At 37.4% G+C, this 25,367-nt stretch overlaps 1 protein-coding gene across 5 annotated transcripts in view; it reads left to right on the forward strand.

Moving 5' to 3' along the window:
• The window catches only part of LOC135682561 (uncharacterized), a 33,994-nt gene continuing 8,627 nt past the window's right edge, over nt 1-25,367 (forward strand). Inside the window, exons 1-16 of one of the 5 annotated variants that reach the window (XM_065197512.2) lie at nt 1-341; nt 2,001-2,050; nt 3,194-3,274; nt 4,255-4,506; nt 7,135-7,218; nt 7,795-7,930; nt 8,483-8,561; nt 9,713-9,772; nt 11,411-11,551; nt 12,069-12,189; nt 12,475-12,582; nt 13,359-13,462; nt 15,333-15,433; nt 16,091-16,135; nt 16,749-16,886; nt 24,519-24,584. In XM_065197512.2, coding sequence (XP_065053584.2) covers nt 4,336-4,506; nt 7,135-7,218; nt 7,795-7,930; nt 8,483-8,561; nt 9,713-9,772; nt 11,411-11,551; nt 12,069-12,189; nt 12,475-12,582; nt 13,359-13,462; nt 15,333-15,433; nt 16,091-16,135; nt 16,749-16,886; nt 24,519-24,584 — 1,354 coding nt within the window. In that variant the 5' untranslated portion in view covers nt 1-341; nt 2,001-2,050; nt 3,194-3,274; nt 4,255-4,335. The remainder of the gene's footprint in view (nt 342-2,000; nt 2,051-3,193; nt 3,275-4,254; nt 4,507-7,134; nt 7,219-7,794; nt 7,931-8,482; nt 8,562-9,712; nt 9,773-11,410; nt 11,552-12,068; nt 12,190-12,474; nt 12,583-13,358; nt 13,463-15,332; nt 15,434-16,090; nt 16,136-16,748; nt 16,887-24,518; nt 24,585-25,367) is intronic. The other 4 variants (XM_065197507.2, XM_065197508.2, XM_065197509.2 and 1 more) reach the window with 4 other exon arrangements.

Consider the following 25,367-nt stretch of genomic DNA (forward strand, 5'->3'; position numbering starts at 1 on the left):
GCGAGCCTAGTTATTTCAAGTGAATTACAGGAGAGGGTGGCTGACAAGCCATGTTTTGTTCCTCAACTGTTGATAAATAAAGCCACCACACCGACCCTGCTTCGATTTTCATTCTGTAGCAATATTGGAAGTTGACGTTTCTTCTTCACTGAGATTCGAATATATTGCAAGACGACTATCTAACTCGAAAGAGGCAGAGGTCGTGATCTGAAGGAACTTGTGTGGATCTCAGCTGCAGAGATCACTGGAAACATCCTACTTGAAGATGGTCTCAAATGATCACTCCTGAACTCTGAGATGCTAGCCACTAATTAAATTTCTCAATTAGAAGGCGAAAATTGGTATGTATAGTTGTAGTTATGCATCTTTCTGTTTCTTTTCGTAACTGTTTCTAAAAGGCCTTTCGCTACAGAAATGTTTGCTCGCGAACAATAATCGGGCAGGTCCTCAAATTGGGCAGGGCGGACAATCAAGAATCTGATTTTCTGGATTGTATGTGGAAACATACTTATTGTTATGAGAAAGATAAAACCCAATTGGTACTGAAATTGGCTTAGGTGGTTCAGTTTTCCGATATTTTGTAGGGAAGAAACCATAACAGTTGATAGGCGTTTCTCTACCTGCAGATTGAGCCTGCCGGACCGAATTGACAGCTGCAAATATCAAATTGATCTCACTTCTTGCAGCGTTCTGTAGCCACGGAGGTTTCTAACAAGTGTCTTCAAGGAAAGTTGGATTCCAAATAAACTTGATTATTGGAGGATTTCCCTTTTATCTTAGGCTGATTGAAGTTTAAGATGGGTTTTCAGAAGGTCCCAGCCTGGACGGTACACACCCACATGTGCTACCCCAGGAACTTCAAGCTACAATTACTCCAACGTTTGTTGAAAAGCTAAAGTTTTATGGAAAACATTTTTTTGAAAATAATTCTATACATAAGAACAGTTATTTTTCATTTATCTAGTATGATAAAGACATCTTTAATTAATGCTTTCTATAAGGTATTTTCAGCTGCAGTTATTAAAGTAAAACATGCAGAAAATATTCAAAGTTATAAAATCTCAGGCATAATTGCAGCATATTGCTCAAATGAGCCTTGTGCAGACTTCGGTACTGATCGGACAGTAAGTAATCAAATGTAAATTAAGGGAATTATAAAATGATTTATATATACAACATATAAAATACCCTGCATAAGCACTTTCGTACTAAAATTATGATTGTTTTGGCATCATAAGATTATATATTATTTTGTCAATTTTCCTCGGTGTTGTATAGGAAGAGTTGATTTGGTAACAAGATATCATGTTTACTCTTCCAAAAAACTTTGGTTTTCATATTTCAAGCAATATATAGATTTTTGGAAATAAACATCTAGTTGTCAATATTTTTTTAAGAAAGTTGATATTTGCATAAATGCATAGCCAACAGTTGCTCAAAAAGTTTTTGCCATGATATCAAAAAACTGTAATGAATTATATATATTGGTAATAAAAGACATTTCAAAAGAATTTTTTTATATTTGTTAAGTGCATGGTTATAAGGTAGTATCTAATGAAAATCAGCCTTTATTTTGTCTGATGTTATTGAGAATGTATGTTATTGAGAATGTATAGGACAGATATTGACTGTAGTCACTTCAACTGTGATAGAACCTAAAAATTTTGCTTAGTGGCACAAATGCCATTAACCAGCAAATTTGCAGTTGTTTTAAAGTTTGTCCAACCAGGTTCAGCATCAATTTGACATCATTTTTTAGCTTTTGTATTTATTGATGTTGTATGTTTAAGACTAACCATGAAAGGGATTCTGAAATTGTATCTGATTTGGAAAATTCAAATTGAGGGAAAAAATTACAGTTTGCTAGTCATTTGCATTTAATTTGGTTTATATATCTTGTTTCCTTTTTTCTTGGATGCACATCTTCTCAAGGCAGCAATTGTCTTGGGTGTAATACACAATAATGGTCATTAAATTATCTTAAATCCATATTCTACTAGGATGTTATAATGGACAGTGAAGGATAGAAGAGTTCTTGCTAAATACAAAGGTGATTGCAATATTTTTTTTTTAAATCTTCATTGTTGTTTTGTATGAGGATACCTTAAAGATTCATTGTCAGAAAAATCACACAAGAAAGAAACCATAGGAGTCAGTTTAGAACCAAAGTTTTTTTGAAGTTAAAGTTTAAAAGCAGGTATCTTATTTGAAAATGTGGCACACCCTGAGAAGCCTATGGAAAGACAGACACAAAATTTTGCATTTTACCGAACTGTATGTGAAGAATAATATTCAACAACTATTGGAAGTATATTTTAAAATACAGTGTTAAAAAAGGAGACTAACAGTGCCTTGGGCGCTCCACTGCACATTGCACTTTAATCTAATGGTGCTTCAGAGAAAACCCCTGCCCCACCCTTGAGGGTTCTCTCTGTACATTGTTCAAAGGGTTTTTGAAACAGTGGTCATCTCTTAATTCTCCATAGATTTTTGGCAGGATTATGTAATTTTTACTGTGTCATTATGTGAAAGACAGATTCCAATGGAAACAATATGTAAGAAGATTTAGTTTTATATATCCATAAACAATAATGAAACCACCAGGCTTAGAGTTGCCAGGTTAACTTGAATGGAAATGTGTCTAGAAAAGAACAGAAGAAAAAATTCTGAAAATGCCCAGTAGGAACAAAACAAAATGACAAAAAACCAATCCCATATAACGAGAAACAATCTTGTGATGCTAAGTTTTATAACTGACCAGATTGACTTCCATTGATGATTTCCTGTTGTTTTGTGTATTTTGTATGTACATTCTTATTAGTTATTTGAAAGTGATTAAACTGATTGATGGATTTGTTGAACTGAATGATTTTCATATAAAAATCAGCTGTCCTTGAAATGTTATCTGTCAAATGTTTTATTTGTCCAAAAATACACTAATGATTGTCATAAATTTGTCTATTGTAAGTCCTTTTCTTTCCCATTGAAAGGTCTTTGTCTTTATGTTATCCTGCTGATTTTGGCCTTTGAATACTTCGTTATATCATGCATTGATTTTCTACCTGGTCTTTTGCCCAATATTTAGGTGCATTCATATTCAATTTTTGATTATGAGTTGTTGCTGCGAAGATTTACTCTAAAGCCTTCTCTAAATTTTCTATACATATTGTAGATATAAATATGTTTGCTGCAGGTCCATGAATCAAGACTGTATACATGCATGACATGAAAAACACACAGAAAGATTCCCAAAACAGCACACAGGTGAAGAAATGTAAACTAAGCTTGTTCTAATCAATACATGTGTCATATTTTGTGATTATGATTAGTTTTCACCACATATTTGCATTTAATCTTAGCCATCCAAAATTGAAGCTTTGGTTTCCATGACAGTTTGCTTTTCTCATTGTTTGTGCCTTCACTCTAAAACCTTTAATAAAGGGGGAGGGGGGTTTGTCATAAGCAGGGGGTTGGAAAATTTGCCAAAGCAAATAAATAGCTTGTTGTCATCTATCAGTGTTCTATAACTTTGAGAAATTTTTTGTCCTTTTTAATTGCTTTTTCAGTGCAGGTGTTTTGAAAGGGAAACAAGCTAAAGTCAAGGAGCTAGAATAAGAATGTCCTTGGTGCATTTTTCTTCTAATTAAGCATCTCCAGATAATGAAGAATACCTGACCTTTTGTTATATTAGATTAGATTGGAAAATCTTAAAAACTTTGGCTCTAATCAACATCTTAGTCTGTTCATTGGACAAATCATTAAAAATTCTGCTCCAATTACAGACACACCATGATAAATCTCAAGTCACTGGGGATTGGGGATTTTGGCTATGACCCCAATGCTCACATTTTCTTATGAAGTAAAAATTGTCTTTGATCTTTAATTCACAGCAACTGTCATGGGGAAAAATTCAAAATGTTTTTCTTTTGTAAATGTCATAAACTTGCAGAAAATTAGAGCTTCAGTTTTCAATGGCTAAATCTCTTTTGATATGTTTTGAATTCTTCTCAAACTTGATCTGTACGTATGGACATAAATTTAGATGGATTAGGCAGGTCTGATAATGGCATTAAGAGTGCATCTCAGAGCAGAGCCATGCTATTTTTTGTATGTTTGCATTTCATTTTTTGTTTTAAAGGTCATGAAAAGCCATTTCATGTATTACCTAACATGACTTGATGGCTGCTTTTCTAGAATTTACTATCATACTGGTCTAACATGCTATGTGTTTTTATGGTAAAACCTTTTTTACAGGAAACGGCACGAACTTCATCAACAGAATCAGAATCCATTGATCAGTATATTGTGGCATCAGAATCAAATCCGACTGGAATAATGGAGTTTCATCGACCAGCTGTATCTCGTGGATGCATAAGGCAAGCAACCTTTCCAAATGCTACACCACAAACCCAAATGATAACATACCCTCCGAGGCAGCTGTCTTTGCCAGCAAACCCAAATGCAGATGTCAATGGACTGGGCCAAAAGCCACTAACAACATCTCAGGTGTGATTGCATTTTGCTGCTGTAAACAACTTTTTGTAATTGCTTTTGCACTCGAGTTATGTGCCTTCAGTTTTGATAGAATATCATCACAACAACAAATGTCTCTCATTTTTCTTTCAAGCTATATAACTGTATCTATTTCCGAGATATGGAGATGTCTGCTTTTAGAGTGACTGAATTCAGACTAGGACCCAAGCACCTAGTTTGTTGGTAGTGCCACGTTTTTATGATCTTTTAGGAGCACAGCAGGTAAGCACTTGTGACAGTGCTGACTAGGATTGAGAGAGGATTCCTTTCTTTAGATAGTAAATTAAAACTTTACATAATTACCTGCTCTTTCTAACTGTGTAAAAAGTCGCTCAATAACCTATCGCCAAGAGTGTAAAGATTTCATTTACACTCTTTGGAAAGTACGTTTTTTATAAAAAAGTCGCTTTCGTTTCCTAAAGAAACTGTTAAAATTTGTACAAGCATCAAAGCTTTTTAAAAACTAGAGCTTTGATGCTCTGCTTCTCCTTCATACAAGGAAAACATTTAACCGAATCGTCGTTACTAATATCTGCTAATGAAACCATGTAATTGAGGTGCGCTGTTTTTCTTGTTTTAGAGATAAGATAAAGTTGACGGTGACTTATGCGTCATAAAATCCGTCGCGTTTTGAGCGCGTATTTCTTTCATCGCCAGCGAAAGCTACAGTTACATAGGAATGCACCATGGAAACATAGCGTCACTTTGATTAGACCTCGGCTTCGGTGGTTGAATAGTTGGCGATTGGTCAAATGGGAAATCAAGTATCTAATGATTGGTCAAATGAAAAGTCAAGTGTCTTATGATTGGTCTAATGACATCAGCAGCTGTCATATTTAGTAGTATCCATTGTCTGTATTATAACAGGGAGTTTAAAAAGGCCTTGAATTCAGCTGTTTCTTTCGTTGACTCACAAAGCAAAATATTAGAGAACTCAATGGAAATACTTGCATTTCCCAATGTAAATACTGAGACATATTCGACCGTCATAATAGCTAAGTTGGCGATGATCGTTTCGTTTCCAGTCGTGGCAGGTGTGTTCGATGGCTAATGAACAAAAGCAACAGTCATTTGTATGTTTAAGAATTGCAGAGTAAATTGTCCTCGACCGACGGATCGAGGATTTGTTGCTTCAGGTCTCCCATAATGCTTTCCTAATACCACGTTTCTTATCTTTTATTTTATTGCAATAGAAAAAAACCATATGTAAACAACTTGTCCTCAATCTGCAATTTGCAGACGCTCGTATTACCGTTTCCTTTTCAGTAATAATTTTTATAGATAACGTCATGATATTTAAGGTTTTAGGCTATTTGAAGTTGTTGGTCTCTATCAAAGCGCCAAGTCTTGTCGCTTTAGGTTTAGTAGCTTTTGGGTTTAGTAGCTTTTGGGTTTAGTAGCTTTTGGGTTTAGTAGCTTTTGGGTTTAGTAGCTTTTGGGTTTAGTAGCTTTTGGGTTTAGTAGCTTTTGGGTTTAGTAGCTTTTTGGTTTTGCTTGGAGGACAGGTCCTGGAAATCCTGAAAATAAACTCAGTTGACACGGTCCCGGCCGAGTAATAGACCGGTCATAAATTTAATCACTTAGTCGTTGCGTTTGCAAGGGAGCTGTCCAAGCGCCGCTGAATAAGGTCGCTGGTACCACCTTCTAAACAGCCCTCTTATACTAGGCCACCTACCAAAGCCCCTTTAAAACCGATTCGGCTACTCACAATCAAGTACATTACCGCAATGAGGGAACCTATTTCTCAGCATGAGGCCAAAACCAAATTCTGGACAAGGCTCCATACTTGGATCAAAGCTATTTACTGACGATGCTGCTTCTTTTTCAATGACTTTGGAAATTTTTACTTTTCAACGGGCACTGTGTATTGAATCTGTGAATCAGTTGATGACAAACCTAGGAATGGAGGAGCCCGAAGGCAATGAGTTTGCATGGGCAAATACCATTGCTTGAAATACGATACCTCCAGCAAAAAATAAATACTTGATATGCATATTGAAAAGAGTTATCTGCGAAATTGCCTTAACAATTTTTGTCTGCGATCTTTATCAGCAGTAGCAGATGGCTCAAATCATAAATAGCTAGTTTTTCTGAAGCCAACATTCACTTTTTTCTTAACGGAAGCAATACTAGTGAAACCAGATGCCTGACATGAAACAATCATATTATTAATTAATGGTGTAAAACGGCTTTTTGACTGAATTTAAAACGTAATGCGGTGTGGAATGTCATTCAAGCAAAATCGTTCTCCCCAGGTATTGCTCGCTAATATTTCAAGTATCCAGGCCTCAGATTGGTACCCAACTTATCGTCCAATGGTTTTGTAGTGTATTCTACTCGCTTCGTGTTATAAAAGCTGTTATTTCTAATTTTTCGTATAAGGCCCAATTTTCAACATCGACTAGCTTCCTGGCTACGAGTTAAGATTTTTGGTTTTTCAAAGTGCAAGAAGCTTTGGCATATCGGCTTTTAAGTATCAAACCTAAAACTCGCAAATAGTTGTAAAATTTATTCAGTGGAAACCTTTTTGACTGCAAGCTTTATTGACTACATTGAAGAAATATATTTTCTTTAAAAAAGTTATAACATAATTTTTTCCAGCACCACCCTCCGAAGATAACTCTTTTAAATCGAAGTCCTGCGCTAAACCTTTCATCACCTACACCGACAGACAGCAGTTCACAGGTGATGTATCTTGTTGGTTGTTAATTATTATTGTTGGTTATTATTGGAAAGAAAAGAATTCTGTCAGATTGTTTATGTCTCGTTTGGATGCGTTTATTTTGTCACTCGCAATTCAATTCATTGTGTGTCTCATTTGGGTTCCTTTATTGCCAGTCAGGTCCATTTCCGAATCTTCAAAAGAAAATGTTGTGCAACATTGCATTGTCTGTAGTTATGTCTCACTACCATTGGGTGCTAATTAGGCCCTGTTAACTATTCGGAATGTACTTCTCGGTACACAGGTGTGTCAAGAAGTAGTTCTATCAAGAAGTTGAATTCTAGGGTTCTTTCCACCATTAGTGTTGAATCATTTGTTTTGGAATATGTTATTAATTATTTCAAAGGCACGAGAAAATGTTTTTCAACATTCTGTACTGAAGCCTTTCCGAGCTATTATTTTGTTGCTGTTAGTGCTGTAATGATTCCAAACTAATACAGATGTGCAATGACTATTATGGCACTCAGTTTGATTGGTACTATCACATATCAGATATATTGTACTGGTCTTTTAAAATCTATTGTGTTTCATTCTTACAGCCAAGCAGCGCCGAAGACCTTAGCCGAGTAACATCGATTCCATCTTTCTCTGATGAATCACTGACTGGCATGCCCTCCAAACCGAGCGCAGAGGAAGACGATGCTTTATCATCAGCAAGGCCGCCACTGTCTACAGGTAAGGTATTGAAAGAATTAAACCACCGAAAAGCATTTAAACCACCGAAAACTATTCTAAGAATGCATGGCCTTTGGTGCGTTTAAGTTAGTCTTTTCTTTTAGTATCCTCCAAAGATGTGAAAGATCCAGTAAATGTGAACTAAAAGCTCCGTGATTGAATTGATGTGTAAAAGCAATTCATATGACGTCAAATTAAAACACTTGTTTTTTAATGATTGCAGTCGTTTGTGTTCTTGTTTTTCATATTCTCGTCTACCAAAGAGCTTTGGGAGTTACTTAAAATACATTATAACTGAAATTGCTGATTGTTCAAAATTCTCAACTGATCAGTTCGCGCCAGAGATGGCCGACTGCGTTATGGGCTACACAATCTTTGGCATGCCAGGTAGGAGGTCGAAATGGCTGTATATTAATTGGCGCCCGCTGCCTTTAATCGACCGTCACCCTTTCCTTTTCATTACAAATACTGGCGCTCTTGTTTTGTCGTGTCTCCCTCATAAAATCGCATACGTGTATCGTTTGTACTATCTAAAGCTTCTTATGTTTGTAGATTCATCTTTTGATTACAAAGACTCCAGTGGTATTGACCTCCATGAATTCATCGTCAAAACACTGAGAGAGAACCCTAGGTATTTGAAATTCTTTTTTGACTAAGTATGTTAATCATCAGGGCTGGAAAATGTCCGGCAGCGCCGCTGCCAGGAAATTTTTGGCAAATTGTTGATGTTTGCCAGGAAATTTTTAGCGTGAAATCTCCATTGCTTGATTTCAATATGAACATCAAATTCTTGTAACAATATTTCAATGGAATGCTGTTCTTTTGTAATATACATACATACTGTATAATGTTTGTTTTGCACTACTAACAAAAAACGAGGATTAGCTTTCAATCATCTGGTATTATAAGCGTCTGTTATGCCAAATTTCCGTGCATGATCTTCAGCTACTAATTTAATTCCAGCAAGCTAAAACAAAGTTCATTCCTTTTTTTACATTAGCCATTCTATATATGTAAAAACACTTAAAGACAGCCAATCTTGTTACGTCAATTGTTTTAAAGGTGAACATGCCCCAAAACCTGTGTGGATGTGTCCATTATTATTCGTATTTTTCTACTGGCATTCGCATATATTTTTCATCACTTGCTTTATAGAATGTAAGCGTTTTGGTCTTAGACCTTTACCTCTAGCACCACCCCTGATTTAAAACATTTATTTTAACCGTTGAAAAAAAATAGTATTCTTACATGTTGTATGAACTACTAGCTTTGATGATAAACCCACCCAGAGCAAGATGTATAGATATATCAATACTTACTTAGTATATAATTTGCTAATACTGATATGAAATTTAATCAAAGTTATTATAGATTTTCAGATCTACTTTCTATAACCTTGAAAACAAACTTTGTGTATCGTGCTTGATCACGTTCTCCTTGATCATCTAATACAGTATAAACAAAATGATTCCTGTTCGAATAGCTGTGATCAAGACTGTAGGACCAACAATCAGTTCTTTTTAGTGTGACAGTTTGTTTTTAGGACAAATTTTTAAACAAATCAATCAACTTGAAATATCAATTTCAGTGGCTGGAAAATTTCTCGAAGCTTCGCAGGAAGTCTTGAATCTTTTATTTTGCTGCCAGGAAGAAAAACTCTTTTTTAAGGCCTGTTAATCATCATCTTTTTATCTTCCTCGCAAACTTTTGTCAAGTGATTAATTGTATTCTTTTCTTAAACTAATCGGATGCATTTTATGTAACCAAATACCTACTTCCAAGGGATCGTTTAATGCTGCTTAAATTGGAAAAGGATTTCATAAATTTCATCAAGGACGATACGTGAGTACCTTTTTATTTCCTATTTTTACGTGAAAAGATTCGTCCCTTTTCTTTACGTTAATTTTTTTGAAAATATTTTTTGCATCTAGATTTTTCACGGGCGTCTGTGTTTTCTATTTTTGTTTTTGTTTTTTGAATTTCCGTTTTTAGTATCGCGAGTTAGTTACTTATTACTATCATGTGCATGCATTCCATTTTATTTGGCCCTCTGTCTTAATTTTTTGGAAGTTGCTTTGGACCAAACCTTTCCCCTTGTTGCTGCATTGTGTAGTAGTAGCAGTCGTACCCTCCAGAGTTTGGCGCCATGATCCCTGTGCAAATGCTCGGGTCCACTAAGGCTGTACAAAGCTTGAATAACTTAAACACAAAACACTACAATCTGTAACACATAGGCTCGTTGGATTGGATGGAACAATACCCCAGGGATAATCTGAAATGAAACAATGCCACGAGGTTGTTGTATCTGAAAACAACTAATACTAAGAAGTAGATCTTTAGCCGCAACTTTGTGAAATTAGTGAAATTTCAGACAACTATTTTGAGAAATTATGCATTGTATTTCTCTTATTTATTCTGCTAGAAAATAGCTTACTTATCATATCAGTTTGAGGCTTTTGCATTAATGATACATTTGTGCACTGATGCCTTTTAGAAGGTTGAGTAACAACCACTGTTAAACTATTTCCTCTTGTTGGAAATATTATTCATGCAACAACATTATGGAAACAAGATCGTATTGACCTTTTTAATGCTATCCCTGCCATTTTTAACCTGGGGTGTTTTTAGTCTATGCTTTTAACTTCTATCTGTAAATTTTTTATATCTGTACTTAGATCTTTTTCTTTTTCTTAATTTTAAATTGTAACTTATTTGATGGCAAAATTATACATACATACATGCAACTATACTGGCATCTTCAATGAAATGATGTCACTCACTGGTAGTTAAAAGCCATCCAACAGAGTGACTGGAGAGTGCTGTGTTGCCCGATAATCGAAAACACGCATATGATCTGAATATAAAGTTTACATCAAATTATTGGGCCTCAAAGAGAGGCTGTCAAATTGGAATGCAAAGTACAAGAATGATTCTATATTTATCTGCAAAAGCCCTTTTTCTGATATAGCACTCCTTCGTAGTCCGTATGTACCTTTTTCTCATATAGCACTTCTTCGTAGTCCGTATGTACCTATTTAGGTGGGTTCCAACATTTCATTGGAGCGTTTGAAAAGCATCGTTCATAATACACTTAAGATATTCACAATTTTCTCACCATCCTGGAGACAGGTTTTGTGCATCGAGTTACATTCTATTTAGTTGCATTCCTATCAACAAGGGCCATAGATTGTAGAGCTAGAGACCCCCTCCCTTACTTTGCCTTGCTATTGACGATCCTTACTATTGTTGTTGTCTTCAACTCGCTGTATTTGACCATTTGATGTGCAGCGATGGCATAACCGTGAGTTTCTTCCCAACAGTATGATGTCTGGATGAATTGTGCAAAGTTAAGATGAAATTTGGCCTTTTATATTTCTATAGTCAAAACTGTTTCAATTACCTAAAAGCACGCTTTAGGCAAAAACATTGATTTGCTCGATTTAGTACGAATTTCAATAACAAAATATGCCTATCTTGCAGACGAATCGTGCACAAATATCAGCAGATGACGTCATACCATCGTATGCTAGTTCATCGAGTTGCTGCGTATTTTGGCTTGGATCACAATGTGGATTCTACTGGGAAATGCGTAATGGTGAATAAAAATGCTTCAACTAGAATGTAAGCTTTAGTTAGGGTTTCATTTTATAGTATATATTGTTATTTGTACGGCAAATCTTATTTCTCTAACTGAACAAGAATTTGTCATAATCTATAGGTTCTTTATTTCTCCTATTAGTTTCTTCCTTTTTTGCGGTTGATCAACTTGCGACAATTAAATATAGTTTTATAAAGCTGCATAAGTGCTAAATAGGTTTATTCTATTTGTTTTCAAGGCACGTGCGTTTGAAATTATTTCAGTCTAGCATAAGGAAGACAATTGGCAGCGTTTTCAAGAATTTATTGCTCCTTATTTCATTGAATTGATTGCGTTGTGAAATCAGCTGCGTTCCAACAAATGCTAACTTGCATCTGTATCACGCAAAGGGACAATCTAGAAAAGCCGTTTTCAAACTTAGAGGTTTAAGGGAGCGTAGATCTATCCTGCACATTTAAGTATTTCACTTAATCATCTTTCTGCTATTTCTCTTTTATATTATTGGGGTGTCTTCGCTACAATTGCCTTGCTTCATTTTAGACCAGAATGCAGCTTTCAGATGTACTGCAGTAGAGAATACTCTGACGAGGAGCTCAGTCAATACCCTAGAGCGATATTAAAACGGGCAAATTCAGTAGAGGATTGTGCAACTCCGCCACGGGTATGCGGAGGCGTAGTCTTGTCTTATCATTTTGATCCCAATTAATTCTCTTATTCTTTACTACATGCTTTCTCAATCATGCCTGTGTCACGTTGATAATACATTTATCAGGCAGTGGACATTTCAATAACCTTTTTCATGATAGCTGGGGATCACCGTGTTATCTCAGCGTAAATATTTACTAGCGTTGGATTCTATGAATAATTTTTTACAAGAAAAATTCAAAATTGCTTTGTTCCATTCATTCAGTCATTTAGAACTTGCTAACCCAAATTTTGATTGCAGCCGCGAAGTCCACAGTCAACTTCAAAGTCTTTAGAAGACAAAAAATCACGATCGATCGAAGAACGGGAACATGACTACGAAAAAGCCAGAGCTAGAATTTTTCAAGATGTGAGATTGATAAGTTCATCCTGGTGCCATTAGTTAATGTTGGATTTGATGCCATTTTTATCTTTAGTCAAGGAAAGGCAGAAAAAATCAGGAAATGTTGGCGGACAGCCACTAAAATGTCAGACAGCCACTAGCATTTTTACGAACATTTCAGTTTTTAAAGTGCAAAATACTTTTCCGCCTGTCCAGTGGTTTCACTAGACCAACAATAGAAATTAAATTTGGGTACTGCTTGTAGCTTCAGTCATTATTGTCAGCTGCTTTCGCCTTTAGATCCCTTCATAATCAGCCTTCATAGAGTTAATTTTGCTTCATTGCATTATAACTATTTCGACTGAGAATATCTCTTACGCTAGCATATAGAGAAATTCTCGATGTAGAGAAATTTTCATCAGAATATTGATCGAAGTCTCTAAGCTAGGAAAAATATATACCCAGTTGTGGATCGAAATAGGCTAATCAGAAATGCCAGCACATGACTGTTTAGGTTGCCCAATCAGTGCCGCTTGCCTAAAGAAAAATTACCACTGGAATCCAAGGGAGAAAACGAACTCCTCCTCTCTACACAATTCCTTTGAAAACGGAGTCCTTCCGTCTATTGTGTGGCTAAAATGGGGCACGCCTTGAATCAAACTCACAAACTCTAAAAGCTGAGATTTTTACTTCTGTTGCCAGTAGTAATTTTACCGTATTTTGATTTCTCAAAGTTTTTCGTGTAGATGGCTTTCCTTTCACGATCCACATGTTTTTAACATTTCTTCTTACGTTTCTTCCAGTCTGTGTCGTCACAGTCTTCCATCGACAGTGCAGATCTTGCACCAAGTGGCACTAGCGCACCCGTATCTTCTTCCGCAACGGATGTTGCTCTTGAGGCAAACAGGTTCGTATTTTTGTTATAAAGCGTAACATCGTTGAAAATCGTGTCCCATGTTGCAATCGGCAATGTCAGAGCAACGCTTATGTTGTTGTTACACAATTTGGCTATACCAGCCCTTGAAACCTAACCAATTCGTTTGCCTCAAATGAAAATCAGCATCAGATTATCACCAAAACATTTAAATTTTGAAATGTTATGAACCAGAAACATAGCACATTACCCTGGACCATCTTTCTTCAGACATCCCTCAGATAAAAAGCTAGATGATGCCCAAACGGCGAGCAAAAGTCTGTTCCCAGGTTGGTAATGTTAGTAATGTCAGATTGTTAGTAATGGAAAAGGAATAAAGTCCTGTCGCCACGAGTTGGTGTACTATTCGAATCTTGATTTTCGAACTTCTTATATTAAAGTTTGAAGAGGAGGCGATAAAAGTTGAGGTTTGCCAAAAGTACACGCGAAAACGATTTGCGGACACCATTTCGTTATTTTTTACTGCCTACCGTTGTTTGGTTTACATGCGATAATTTTTGCAAATATTTTGAAGTTTGGTTGCAGAATTTGAAAAGTGAGTTCCGTTCATTTTAAGACTCTATTTTCCGGCAGGCTAAAATATTGTTTTATTTGTTGTCTTCTGTTTTTGATATAAATACAACTACAATACTTCTGTAGCTCCGTTAAGCGTTGGACATTACGATTTTGAGAGAAAACTTATTCAATATCCTTTGAAACAAGGGATGTTTTTCAGACCGCCATTTATTTTCCACACGTCGCCATAGTGGTGCACCTCCGGAAATCTACCCAGGGTCGCCTGTGAGGGCATAAGCGTACGGGAAGAAAAAATCCTCCCCGATTAAAGTTCCATAGTTTGCCAACATTCCTGTCGTTCTAAGGGAAGATTATCGTCCGATTGGGGTTGATTTAAACAAAATTAAAATGTCGAGGGGCTGCAGCCCCCCTTCTCTAGCCCAATGGCTTGTATGCCCTCTAAAGATCCCCTTTTACAGGACTTACAGTATTAGATGAACAGATTTATATGTAATTATTTTACAACATAGTTAGCTGTTCTATGCTGTTAATTAAATGGTTGCAAATAAACAAATTCTTACACCATTAGTCTTTGTAGCGGCGCTGACGCACTTGATTTTGGCGCGTGCACCAGTATGGCGATGAGCCTGCTTTTCTTCCGCACAATAGAACGACAATGCTCTACTTGTTAATGTTGGTTGTACAGAGAGCAAATTAAATGAATTTAAGAATAATTCAAAACATGGTTTAGCAGACACACCAAGTGTCTTTTGATAGTGAGCAGATCTTTTATAAACTTTTGTTTAAATAAGATAACAAGTATTTGCTAATAATGCACCAACTCATGGCGACAGGACTCTAATGATGCATTTGTTTGGTTCCGTGACCAATCAGCAACCAATCAGCAACCAAGCAATTACCTCCAAGAGAGAAACCAAGCGCTTTCGGTTTATTCATGTGGAAATTTTTTGTCGTAATGCAAGGGGATTTCTCCCGGAAAGACGACCTTCCTTGTCCATTGATTTTAAATTTGTTATCACTAAGTGTTTTGGTGGACTGTGGGTTCTTTAGCCAATGTTAATGTGTTGCTGAAGGACATCTTCTTAGGCATTTTTCGTTCCTTAGATGACATTTTTACGCAAAGAAGTTTTTCATTGGTTTTTGAATATGTGATGCGATTTATGACACACAACAACTCAACAACAGCTTTTAATTTGATTTAGTTTTACATTCATTAATATGTCATCTCATTATATAGAAGGACCTGTTCTTGCAAAGCACAATCATGGAAACACTAAAATGTTTACTGTGTTTTGAAGACTTTTCTCTCCTTCCATGTTACATACAGGCAATCAAATATTGCACCCCGATTTCAAGACTGGAATGAACAACGCAATGCTGAAAGGGAGGCAGCAATAGCGGCAGCTGCTGCCGCAACAGGTAATAAAGGTATTGCTCTGTTCTTGCATTATTTTAATTGACATCAATCTTCTTGCTTAACTTTTTTACTGCTCGATATCTCCGGGTTTCGTAAATTCGTGGCAATTTTGTTGTTGTTGTGTTCTAACGGCTTTGTGTTTTTGGCAGCGTATGGTCAAAATTTTCAACTGCTTACCAACGCTATGCGTTCCTGGTACACCCAAAAGATGTCAGTGCCGCCCGTCATTCTGCCAAAACAAGGACTTAGTTTCTCCCCCAGCGCTCTATGCTTAGCAACTCCTCGGTTTTTGCCAATCACACCGTTATATCCAGTTTTATGCTCGGTGAAAAGTCAATTGGTTATACTTGGTTTGTCTTGGAATTTTCTTGGAATTGTCTTTTATGATTGTCTCCCGGATAATGAAATCTACTCATAACTTTATTAGCCTCGTTTCCCCCTCTCTTTTGACTTTGCTATAGGTCCCTGGGCCTTTCCCTAGCATTATCAACTATATAGAAATTAAATTGAAAAGACAATCTCGATTTAAGCTATCGACAGTCATGGAACTGATAGCGATCTGCTTTTAATGGCATCTTTCGATGAAAGTAAAGCGGGCTAAACTGTTTTTGTAATAACCTTGTTAAATAAATCAAAAACAGTTATTAGAGCAATGGCCTATTTCTTAGGTGGGAACCTCAAGTTAAAAAAACGATGGCCGAAATACGAACAAGGTCAGTAGGTTTGCTCTTACCACTTTGTATACTTTTTCACTAAAGAAACCATCTGCGTCTTCTAGCGAACTTCAGTATATGCTTTCTGCAACCCTTTGAATGGAAATTAAGGCAAATTGAAACCATCAGTGAACTTCCCACGGGAAAGTACTTTTGCTTCATTTCATATTCCCATGTGCTTACAAATACAACTTTGGAAATTTGTGTCACTTTCAGTCTCAAACAAATGTGTGTTGGCCTAAAAGCCTGTCGTGTTCAGTTTGCTTTTATAAATGTCAGTTGTCAAGACAAACGTTTTCTGATTAATTCATAGAAACAACAACAATCATCTAGGCCCATAATTGTTTTGTTAAACAAAAGGCTTGTGAGAATAACCGCATTATTGAAATAAAGTATTTTTATTCAAGCAATAGCGTGACCGTTCTTCAAATGAGTGCCCTTGGCTGCAAGGGTTTGCTGCTCATTCGAGGTAAGGGAGGCTTACTCGAGGTAAGGGAGGCTTACTCGAGCTAAGGGAGGCTTATTCGAGATAAGGGAGGCTTGTTCGAGGTAAGGGAGGCTTGTTCGAGGATTTACAAGGTATACCTTACTCAAGTATATATTTTTACTACAGGACGTCACGAATCCCCTCAGCGTCCGGATATGGTTCAGACTCATGGGATGACGCCCATGCCGCCAATGATGACCCCGGAAATGCAAATGATGAGCAACCCTGCCATGGCAGGTGCTGGGGTGCCAGGGTCAGCTCAAGGTATTACATCTTTTTTTTATTCGAAGCTTAACTGGTGTTGATGCCAAGATCATTAGCGGTAAGAACCACTTCGAGGCGGAATTTCACCTTAGTTGAATGCTTTCCAGAAATTCTGGTTTTGCTTGTTTTTTACTGGTTTGTATCTAAAACAGTTTGTATTTTGAGCTTATGTTCAAGAACACCCTCTGTTGCAACTTTTCAGAGAGGTCACAATGGAGATATACTTCACCAAACTTAAAAAAGGCAAAATTGATTTAAGTTAAGCTAAGCAATTGACAATTCTTGTTCCTTTTGCTGCTCCTTCAAAACATTCTTGTGTGATTATTCAAGTGTCTAACTATCTTTCGGATGGATTGTAGCTAGCAACATGAACTAAGTTGAACTTTGCGGAGGCGCGTTGATGAATGCCCACGCTACCATTTTTATGGTGTAACAGCGGTATTTGTTCTGTGAAAATCTACTTAATCCAAATTGTTGTGTGGTAGTGTGGTTTCAAGAAATCAAAGTTCAAAGCTAATGAAACAGCTTGCGCTTCATATACTTCTTTTCAGAAAAATGATCTTACTTAATAAATCTGGTTGCTCTGTTAGTACATTGCAATGGCCTTTTCGGCATTAACAACATATCAAATGCAATGCTGAGGTATCAATTCGTTCAAGCTAAGCATCTGTTAACCTTGTTTCATTTCAAGCAGTTCCTGAATTTTTTCTTGACTTTTTAAGCTCAGTTTTCTTTTTAAGCTAAAATTTCCTTTGCAGTAAGAATTTCCTGCTGTCCTAAAGCTTGAATTGTTAAGCTTGTCGATAGTTTTAATTAGGCTTTACTTTGATTCGTTTAGCTCTTTTCTGTTTCATTATAAAATACAAGGATCACTGTAACAGCCACACTTCGAAAATAAACAGTTCCGCTTTCAAAAATAAACAGAAAAGAGTGAAAACACTGTTTACCCGTGTGTGTATAGAACAAGACGGCTCTAAGGCTGCACCTTCACACGATGCTGGATTAGTTACGTATCAGATTACTGTGCATGTCGGATAGGGGTTGCGGTTGCGGTTACGGTACCACTTTTGCGGAGTGAAATCACTCCGCCGTGAAAGTAGTATGAAAAGTGACACGATACGTCCACATTCACCGCTTTCACTTTGGAGCCTCGTTCTGAATCTCAAAGAAAGTCCTTATCAACATATTCTACACCTTCACCCTTCGGGTAATGCTCGACAAAATAATTTCATCTTGTTATCATTCAATTATTATGATTTCCCGAGAGCTTCTTCTCCTCAGTAGACTAATGAAATCGCCAAAATTTTAGATTACTAAACAAAACACTTCACTACGCAAAGGGGTTGAAACAAAAGAAGTATGCTTTCCGGTTAATAGCGAAGCTTTTTCATGTAAACAGAATGAAAACAGTGTTAGGACCAGTGCCCATATCTCGCTAGTTAATGTTGGACGAAGTATAAGTTAAATATTAAATCAACATTTCAATTATTACCTCGTTGTGGTGTGGGGTCTTAAGAAGATACTAAGGAGGGTCTGAGCCCCAACAAATAGTATGAAAGTCAATCTGGCATCGTGTGAACGTAGTCTAAACGGTGGGCTTTTCATATCTTAGCTGAGGCCAATTCGATATGAAAAGCGATTCGGTATCAACTAAACGCAGCCTAAGTTTCTACTGTGAGTCGCAGTGAGCTTGAACCTCCAACAGCAGCTTATAACTGTCCTCTTCCAAACCCCAAAGGCACAATAATGTTTAGATGGAATAATGTTGCTAATCACTAGCCTGTATGTAAGTTCTTGGCCTACCGCCAGGAGATGCCTTTCGTGGGGCGTTTAACCGGGCTGTTGCAGATTCAACCTTAAGTTTATATCGGAACCAAAGCAGCTTGCTAACATACTACCGTTTAATGGAAGCGAAAGCATATCTATGCCTGTGTTGACAAAGTTTTTGCTTTAGGAACTTGTTTGCATAATCAGTCGAATCTCGCCTTTGGTACGATACAGATGAATGTCGAATGCGAGTAAACATAGAACATTTTCTGGACACACGTTGATAAAAGCATTTTTAAGTGGAAGTGTTTTTGTCCAGGATAAATATTTGAAATTATAGTTTTTATTGCTATTTATAACAGTGCGTTTTATTGTAGCAGTGTGGGAGAGGTATCGCTAACGAGTTTGTCAATGTCACCAGGCTGGGGTGCGCAATCAAGACGACAGATAATCTTCACTGCTCATTGTTTTTCATTGATTTTATTCATTTTAGCAGCTGCAAGCTGCGCGATCCAATGCTTATATATCATGTCATTTGTTTGGTAATATCAGCTGATTTTGGTTGCATTGTTGGTGAATGCTGTGATCATGATATTCATCACCTGCACGTTATTGTATGGAATTTGCATTTCATTTCTGTCTCTACGTAATCAAGCATTCTCTTTTCCTGTATTGTTTTCAAATTCCTTGCGGCAGCAGAAAACGTTATTCCCTTCCTTTAATACTTAAGTCAGGTGGTCGAGCCGAATTGCACGGTTCACGAATTCTGCTTTGCAAGGGTCACCCGATCCCAAAACTTTCGCTACAGCAGATTTTGGTTGCAGCGTGGGCGACCAGGAACTATCAGATTGAAAAGCCATTGTTGTGCTGTTAGATCTGTATTTATGCAGAGTGATATTTTTTCTAAAAACGACATCTGTTCTTGTTTTCAAATGGGAATCCAGCTCTTTAGCAAACTGCACTTCAGTTGACACTTGGAATTAATATCTTCGGTGAACAGTGGACCTGCTTTTCCTGTGTTGGCGGAATATCTCGTGTAAGCATGAATGTAACCATAGGAGAAAAGTGTTCCTTTCTCGATGTTTTACGACTTAACGATACGGATGTGGCAGTTCAGATCACTGCTGTCTGTACCTCAATCATAAATGCTTTAACTGCAGTGACTGCAGTTTTGGGCAATTCTATGTTTTTATATGTTTACTTCAAGGTACACTCGATACGCAGGCCTTCAAATGTGTTGCTTGCTAGCCTGAGCATCACTGACCTTCTTGTTGGAGTGATTGTACAACCCACCAGCATTGCACGAAGGCTTTTGGAAGCAAAGGGGATGCACAACTGCCCCCTCAGAGTCACTTTCGCGTTTTTTGGGTTCTTAACCGCGGGTGCGTCATTCCTCAATGTTGGCTTGATTGGACTAGACCGCTGCTTGGCGATTTGTTTGCCATTTCGGTACGAATCAGCTGCTACTATTCAGACACATTCTTTTTTGGTGGTTCTTGTGTGGCTCTTCTGGGGGATGTTTACTGTCCTTCCGTTCGCAGGCGTTCTATCAGCTGGGCAATACTTCGTCGGTGTTTTCGTAGTTTTATGTTCTAATCTGATGATTGTGTTCGTGTCTTATTTGCTGATATTCCGAGTTATCCGCGAGAAAAAGAACAGTTCACCCCCAAGGACTTTTAGTATTTCTGAATTTGCAACTAATGGTCCGACAGAAGCCCAGCGGACCAGAATTTATCCAGAAAATCATCTTTGTCCTGGCAGCAACGATCGTAGCAACCAATATCGTCATGGTCTTTCTCAGGAAGACGGTGTTCGTACTGCTGTTAAAATTTCCTCATCAAGCAACACTCGAAACGAGAAAAATAATACATACACTATAGCGATTCTAATAGCGTGCATGTTGCTGTGTTACGCTCCACAGATGACTGTTTTGTTGATGAGAGGCACCTTCGGCGATAACGAGAGCCTTGTTTTTATTGCGGACACATGGGTAGACACGGTAACATTTATCAACAGCTCAATAAACCCCCTTCTGTACTGCTTTCGCCTTACCGAAATTCGAACTGCAGTTTTCAGGGTTTTCAGACGACGCACAACGGCTGTGGCTGGGGTTCCAAGGGTATCAATTGGAAGCACTAGCCCGGCTTACATAAGGTCTGGAGTACCCCTAGAGGGTTTGATCACTTAGGTTGTTTGAATGTAGAAGTTTGGGACAATCCTACATTACAACGCTGTGGCGCGCTGTGTTTTAATGATATGTTTCGAAATAGGCCAGGATAAATGTGGCTGGGGCTACAAACGTTGCCAGAAAATAGTTTGAGCACCGCAAAATTCACAGGTTGACTACGCAGTGCCTCAAGCACATCACTTTTGTATTCATGCTGGTACTTGATCGTCTCAAATCTTCGGTGCCATGTTGCATGGACAGTGAGAGTAATGGAGTTCATTTGTAAAGTTTTTGATGGTAGCAACAATGGAAAATTGAAATTTAGCTACAGCATTATGGCTAGCACTTGAATCACTTTTGTGTTAGGTTTCAAAGAAAAATTTAAAAATTATTTTACGTGCTTAATTTGTCGATACAAAGAAGATCAAAGCTTCTAACGAGAGTTCAATGCAGTCAATTAACATGTTCAGTCTGTTTCGTCACAGTATAATTTACGCATTTTATGGGCCGTTTAGCGCATGGAATAAGGTTAAAAAAGGGAGTCCAACAAGGGTCTGCCCTAGGACCTCTCCTATTTAACATTTTTTGAATGATTTATTTCTCTTGATGAATGAAACCAAAATATGCAACCACGCAGACGATGCAGCATTTCACGCTTAGAGCAATATTTCATTCAGTTTTCAACCCGGTTTCCCGTAAATTACATGAAACTGAATGGAGATAAATGTCATCTTATGATGGTGTGAAAAATGACAAGTTGAAAAATCAAATTGGAGAGGCTGTAATAGAAGAGTGATGTGGAAGCGTCCTAGGAATAACGCTAGATACAAAGCTTAGCTTTAAAACTCTCGTGCAGTAGTTTTGCAAAAAAGCAAGTAAGAAACTATGAAGCAGATACAGTAAAGTTCATTGACAAAGAGTAGTACAAAAATTATCATCACAATCATAACTCTAGCTATTACAAGGCACTGTGCAATTGGCTTGCCTGGTTTTGCATGGAAAAAAACTATATTTAAAGTGTGTAAAAAAATCGTCAACATTAAAATAAGAAAAGTTGTGACTACTTATTCCATGGTTTATTTCTGCAACAGAAAATATAATAGATGGAACGAATAGCAATAATGGACAGTTTGGCGATGTGGTAATGTTTGAAATAATGATAGTTTTAGTAATGTGTTTTGTTTGTTTACAAAACCGTGACACAGCCTCTTTTATTTGAATTAGCAAAGATTCATTTTCATTCGTATTAGCCTAGAACTTGCTTTTTGTCAGAAAGACACTCAAGACTGTGGAAGATTGGATTACTAGGATATGATTGCGACACTCAAGACTGTTAGGATATGATTGCAGCAAAGAAACGAAGGCGGTCGGTCCGTGGGCATGGAACTTTTAGCTGCATTCAGCACGTCCCTTGGCCAGTTGACCCCCGTATCTTCTGTGCTTTGACTTAAAGCTGGATTAAGAGCTGACATTTGATTCTTCTCCGTAACCTTCTTATAGAGATCCACTTAGATAGACTTCGATGTTTGTAACTGTTTTTCATTTGTTTACTCCACTGATAGTCATTGTTTCTCCAATGTATCTTCAAATCTGGTCGCTTGCTTGCTCATATCTGTTTCAAAATGATACCGCGACAGGACAGAATACCTCTTTAGGTGGTATGATTTAATCACTGTCAAATAGATGCAATCTTGAATCTCGGCAAGACTCTAGGGTGTGGCGTTTCGTTATGAACAAGCTATTATTACCATATCTCTAATCTATTTTCAACGCATCAGCTTTCTTTGGTACTTTCAAAGATATAAAAATTCTACCTTGGGTTTTGATCGGAATCAAGTTTTTTCCTTACCTAGCATCAAAAAGTACGTTTTATCAGGACACCAAGTGGGCCAAGCTCCAGCTGAGCATGGTGCCACCAAGAGAGGTAGAACCTTTGGTATAGTTTATCTAGACCAGTTTTTCATGAGCAATCCATTTTTTTTTTAGTTTGAAAAGCAATTTCCCGAGAAATTCTGAGAACAGGGGTAAATTATGCCCGAATTTCGTAAAAATCACGATGGAGGCAATAGAAGTAACCTGACAAGATGTTTGGAGCACTCAGACACTCCAATCTTACCATAAGTCTTTTAATCTTGAAAAACGTACAAAAAGCAGCTTTGGTACGCTGTGACGTCAAAATCTGGGGGTCATCTGATCTTCATCGATACTTTTATCACTACACTCTGAAATTCTTCTTACTCCAAATATATCTTTGATATCAGCTTGCATCATCATTTTGGTTCTAATTCTTCTGTCTATCCGTTATCAACCACCTTTCACGCTTAAATGTTTAAAGACGAAAAATCAGAAAAATGGTGCCTCTTATCTGGTCAAAACGAACGCAACCCGAATACATTTAAAGGTTTCATCTACCAAAAAATTGTCAATTGCCAGTTGTCAATTGGCTTTTTAACTTATGAATATATTTAAAGTTTTGAACTTCATAATTTATTTATCATAAACTGTCTTGTTTATTTTGTTTTTAAATAAATCTCCTTGAAAATCAATGCTCATGCAGAAGAATTATCCAACTAAGGGTAGAAGTCAATCGCCATGAAGTGACAGGAGGCAAAGTGTTCAGGAGTTAAGTTATGATTCCCCTTATCGGCATTCCTGTATGGTTAAAGGGTATGGCACTTAAAAAATGACACCTGAGCAATGAAAGAAGCGTTTCCGACAAGTCAAAAACCTCTTTTTATCTTTGGAGGAATTTTCGCAATTCGCAAAGGAATTTATTCCTTAAAATTTCGAGTAGCTATGATATCTCTTTGCTTATCAAAAAATAGTTTTTAACTGATCGGTTTTTCATTTTTGATAACTGGAGAGCAAAAAGAATAGACTAGTGCGCTATGGGGGTTGCTTTCCATTAATTGCGAATCTATGCTATGCCCCCCCCCCCCTCAGTATTAATATCGTTGCGAAGGCACTGGTCCCAGCAAGTTCATTTCTTGTAATGCACGATTTGTAACTATGGTTTTTACAATGTTACTGCCCTCCACATCTTCATACTTTGCTCTGTTTAATATGTTTTAATTAGTCATTTGCAGAATGTTCCTCTGTAAATCCCGCCTAACTGTTGGAATTGAAATGAGTTTTCCCTTGGTTTTTTTCATCGAAGGAGTTTCCTTTACTGCAGTTTATGGCTAAGCCAACCAATGTTGGTTTCATAAGGATGTCTAAATGAAAGACCTGTTAACCCATTTGTTCAAGAACAAAAGCTTTTTTAGTCGTTAATCTCTGTACGCCTTTCTCGTGCTCTGTTTTATCCCAGTTGGCTCGATACAGTTAATTGTAACGTCATTGTTTGCTGTTTTCTGAGCCACAGATGCATTGTTTTCTACTTTTTGCACCGCTTTTCTCCGTCGTGGTGTTATTATTCAAATTACTCTTCGCGATTGTTCTGTCTAGGGAATGTTTGAGCGTTCAGCTGCGCTCTCAAAACAGTTTCAAGGTCGATAAGACATCGGAAATGCCAGTTTTAGGCTAAGACATCTTAAGTAGGTTGGTCGAACTGGCCTACAAGCATTTTGCTGTGGCGTTTAGTTGAGAAAGGCCTGGCTTTGGGTCAGTTTTATGCACTGGACATGTGCGTCCGTCCTTTTGTATTTAGTTTATGAAGAAAATAATGCTGAGCACTGCTTCTCCCGTTCGTTTCCCAGGTGTTTACATAAACGTTGGACAGGATGGCTTTTCACCAGGATCCATGTGGATTAACCCAACTGCTGGTATGTTTTAATTGTAAAGTCGTTTCTTACCAAGAGTATTTAAAGCCTTTTATAACAAGCCTTTTATCAATTATAACTTAGAACTTTGTTCTGGATGCTGAATGTTTCGTCTTATTTTTGGCCAATGGCGCTGTTGCAAAGTGGATCATGGATTGCAGAGGTAACATGTCGCACATCGTTGTTTCAAGATGGCGGAATTTTTATTCTGCTGTGAATAGTTTTTAATGGTTCTCTCACGTGATACTGCTTAATAATTAAAGCCTAACGTGGGTAGCTCATTTATCTTGCTAGCCACTTGTATCATTTTGAGTAGAATGTTTCTACTCATGTCTAATTTACTACTTTTTAATGCGACTAAAACAAAGGAAGGAATGAGTATTGTTTTGCATGCGATGTCTAAGTTTGCAACAGTTTGACAATTTACAGGCATGTTGGTAAAGTAAACTGCCTTAATAAGACCGGGATGAATATTTCACCAATTACAAGTATACAAGTCAAATCTCACGAATTTTGGTTTTGCCTGAGACTATTCGTTTCGACAACAGGCGTGACTTCGTGATCCCCCTAAATATTTTTAATATTCTCTCTAGACAAGAAAGCCCATGAGCTCATTGTCCTTGAACGACACCATAATATATCTCTTCAAGATAGCGACCGGCACACCTGTTAGCCTGTTGAAGATGTGCTCGTTTCTCGATATTGGCACTCCAGATTTGAACAGAGGCAGGGTGTTCTAGGAAATTGGATGGGGTTTGAATAACATAATCCACCCCCCTGATTCCA

Source organism: Rhopilema esculentum, chromosome 16, assembly GCF_057945365.1.
Source record: "Rhopilema esculentum isolate cy_ngs chromosome 16, ASM5794536v1, whole genome shotgun sequence".
NCBI lineage: Eukaryota > Metazoa > Cnidaria > Scyphozoa > Rhizostomeae > Rhizostomatidae > Rhopilema > Rhopilema esculentum.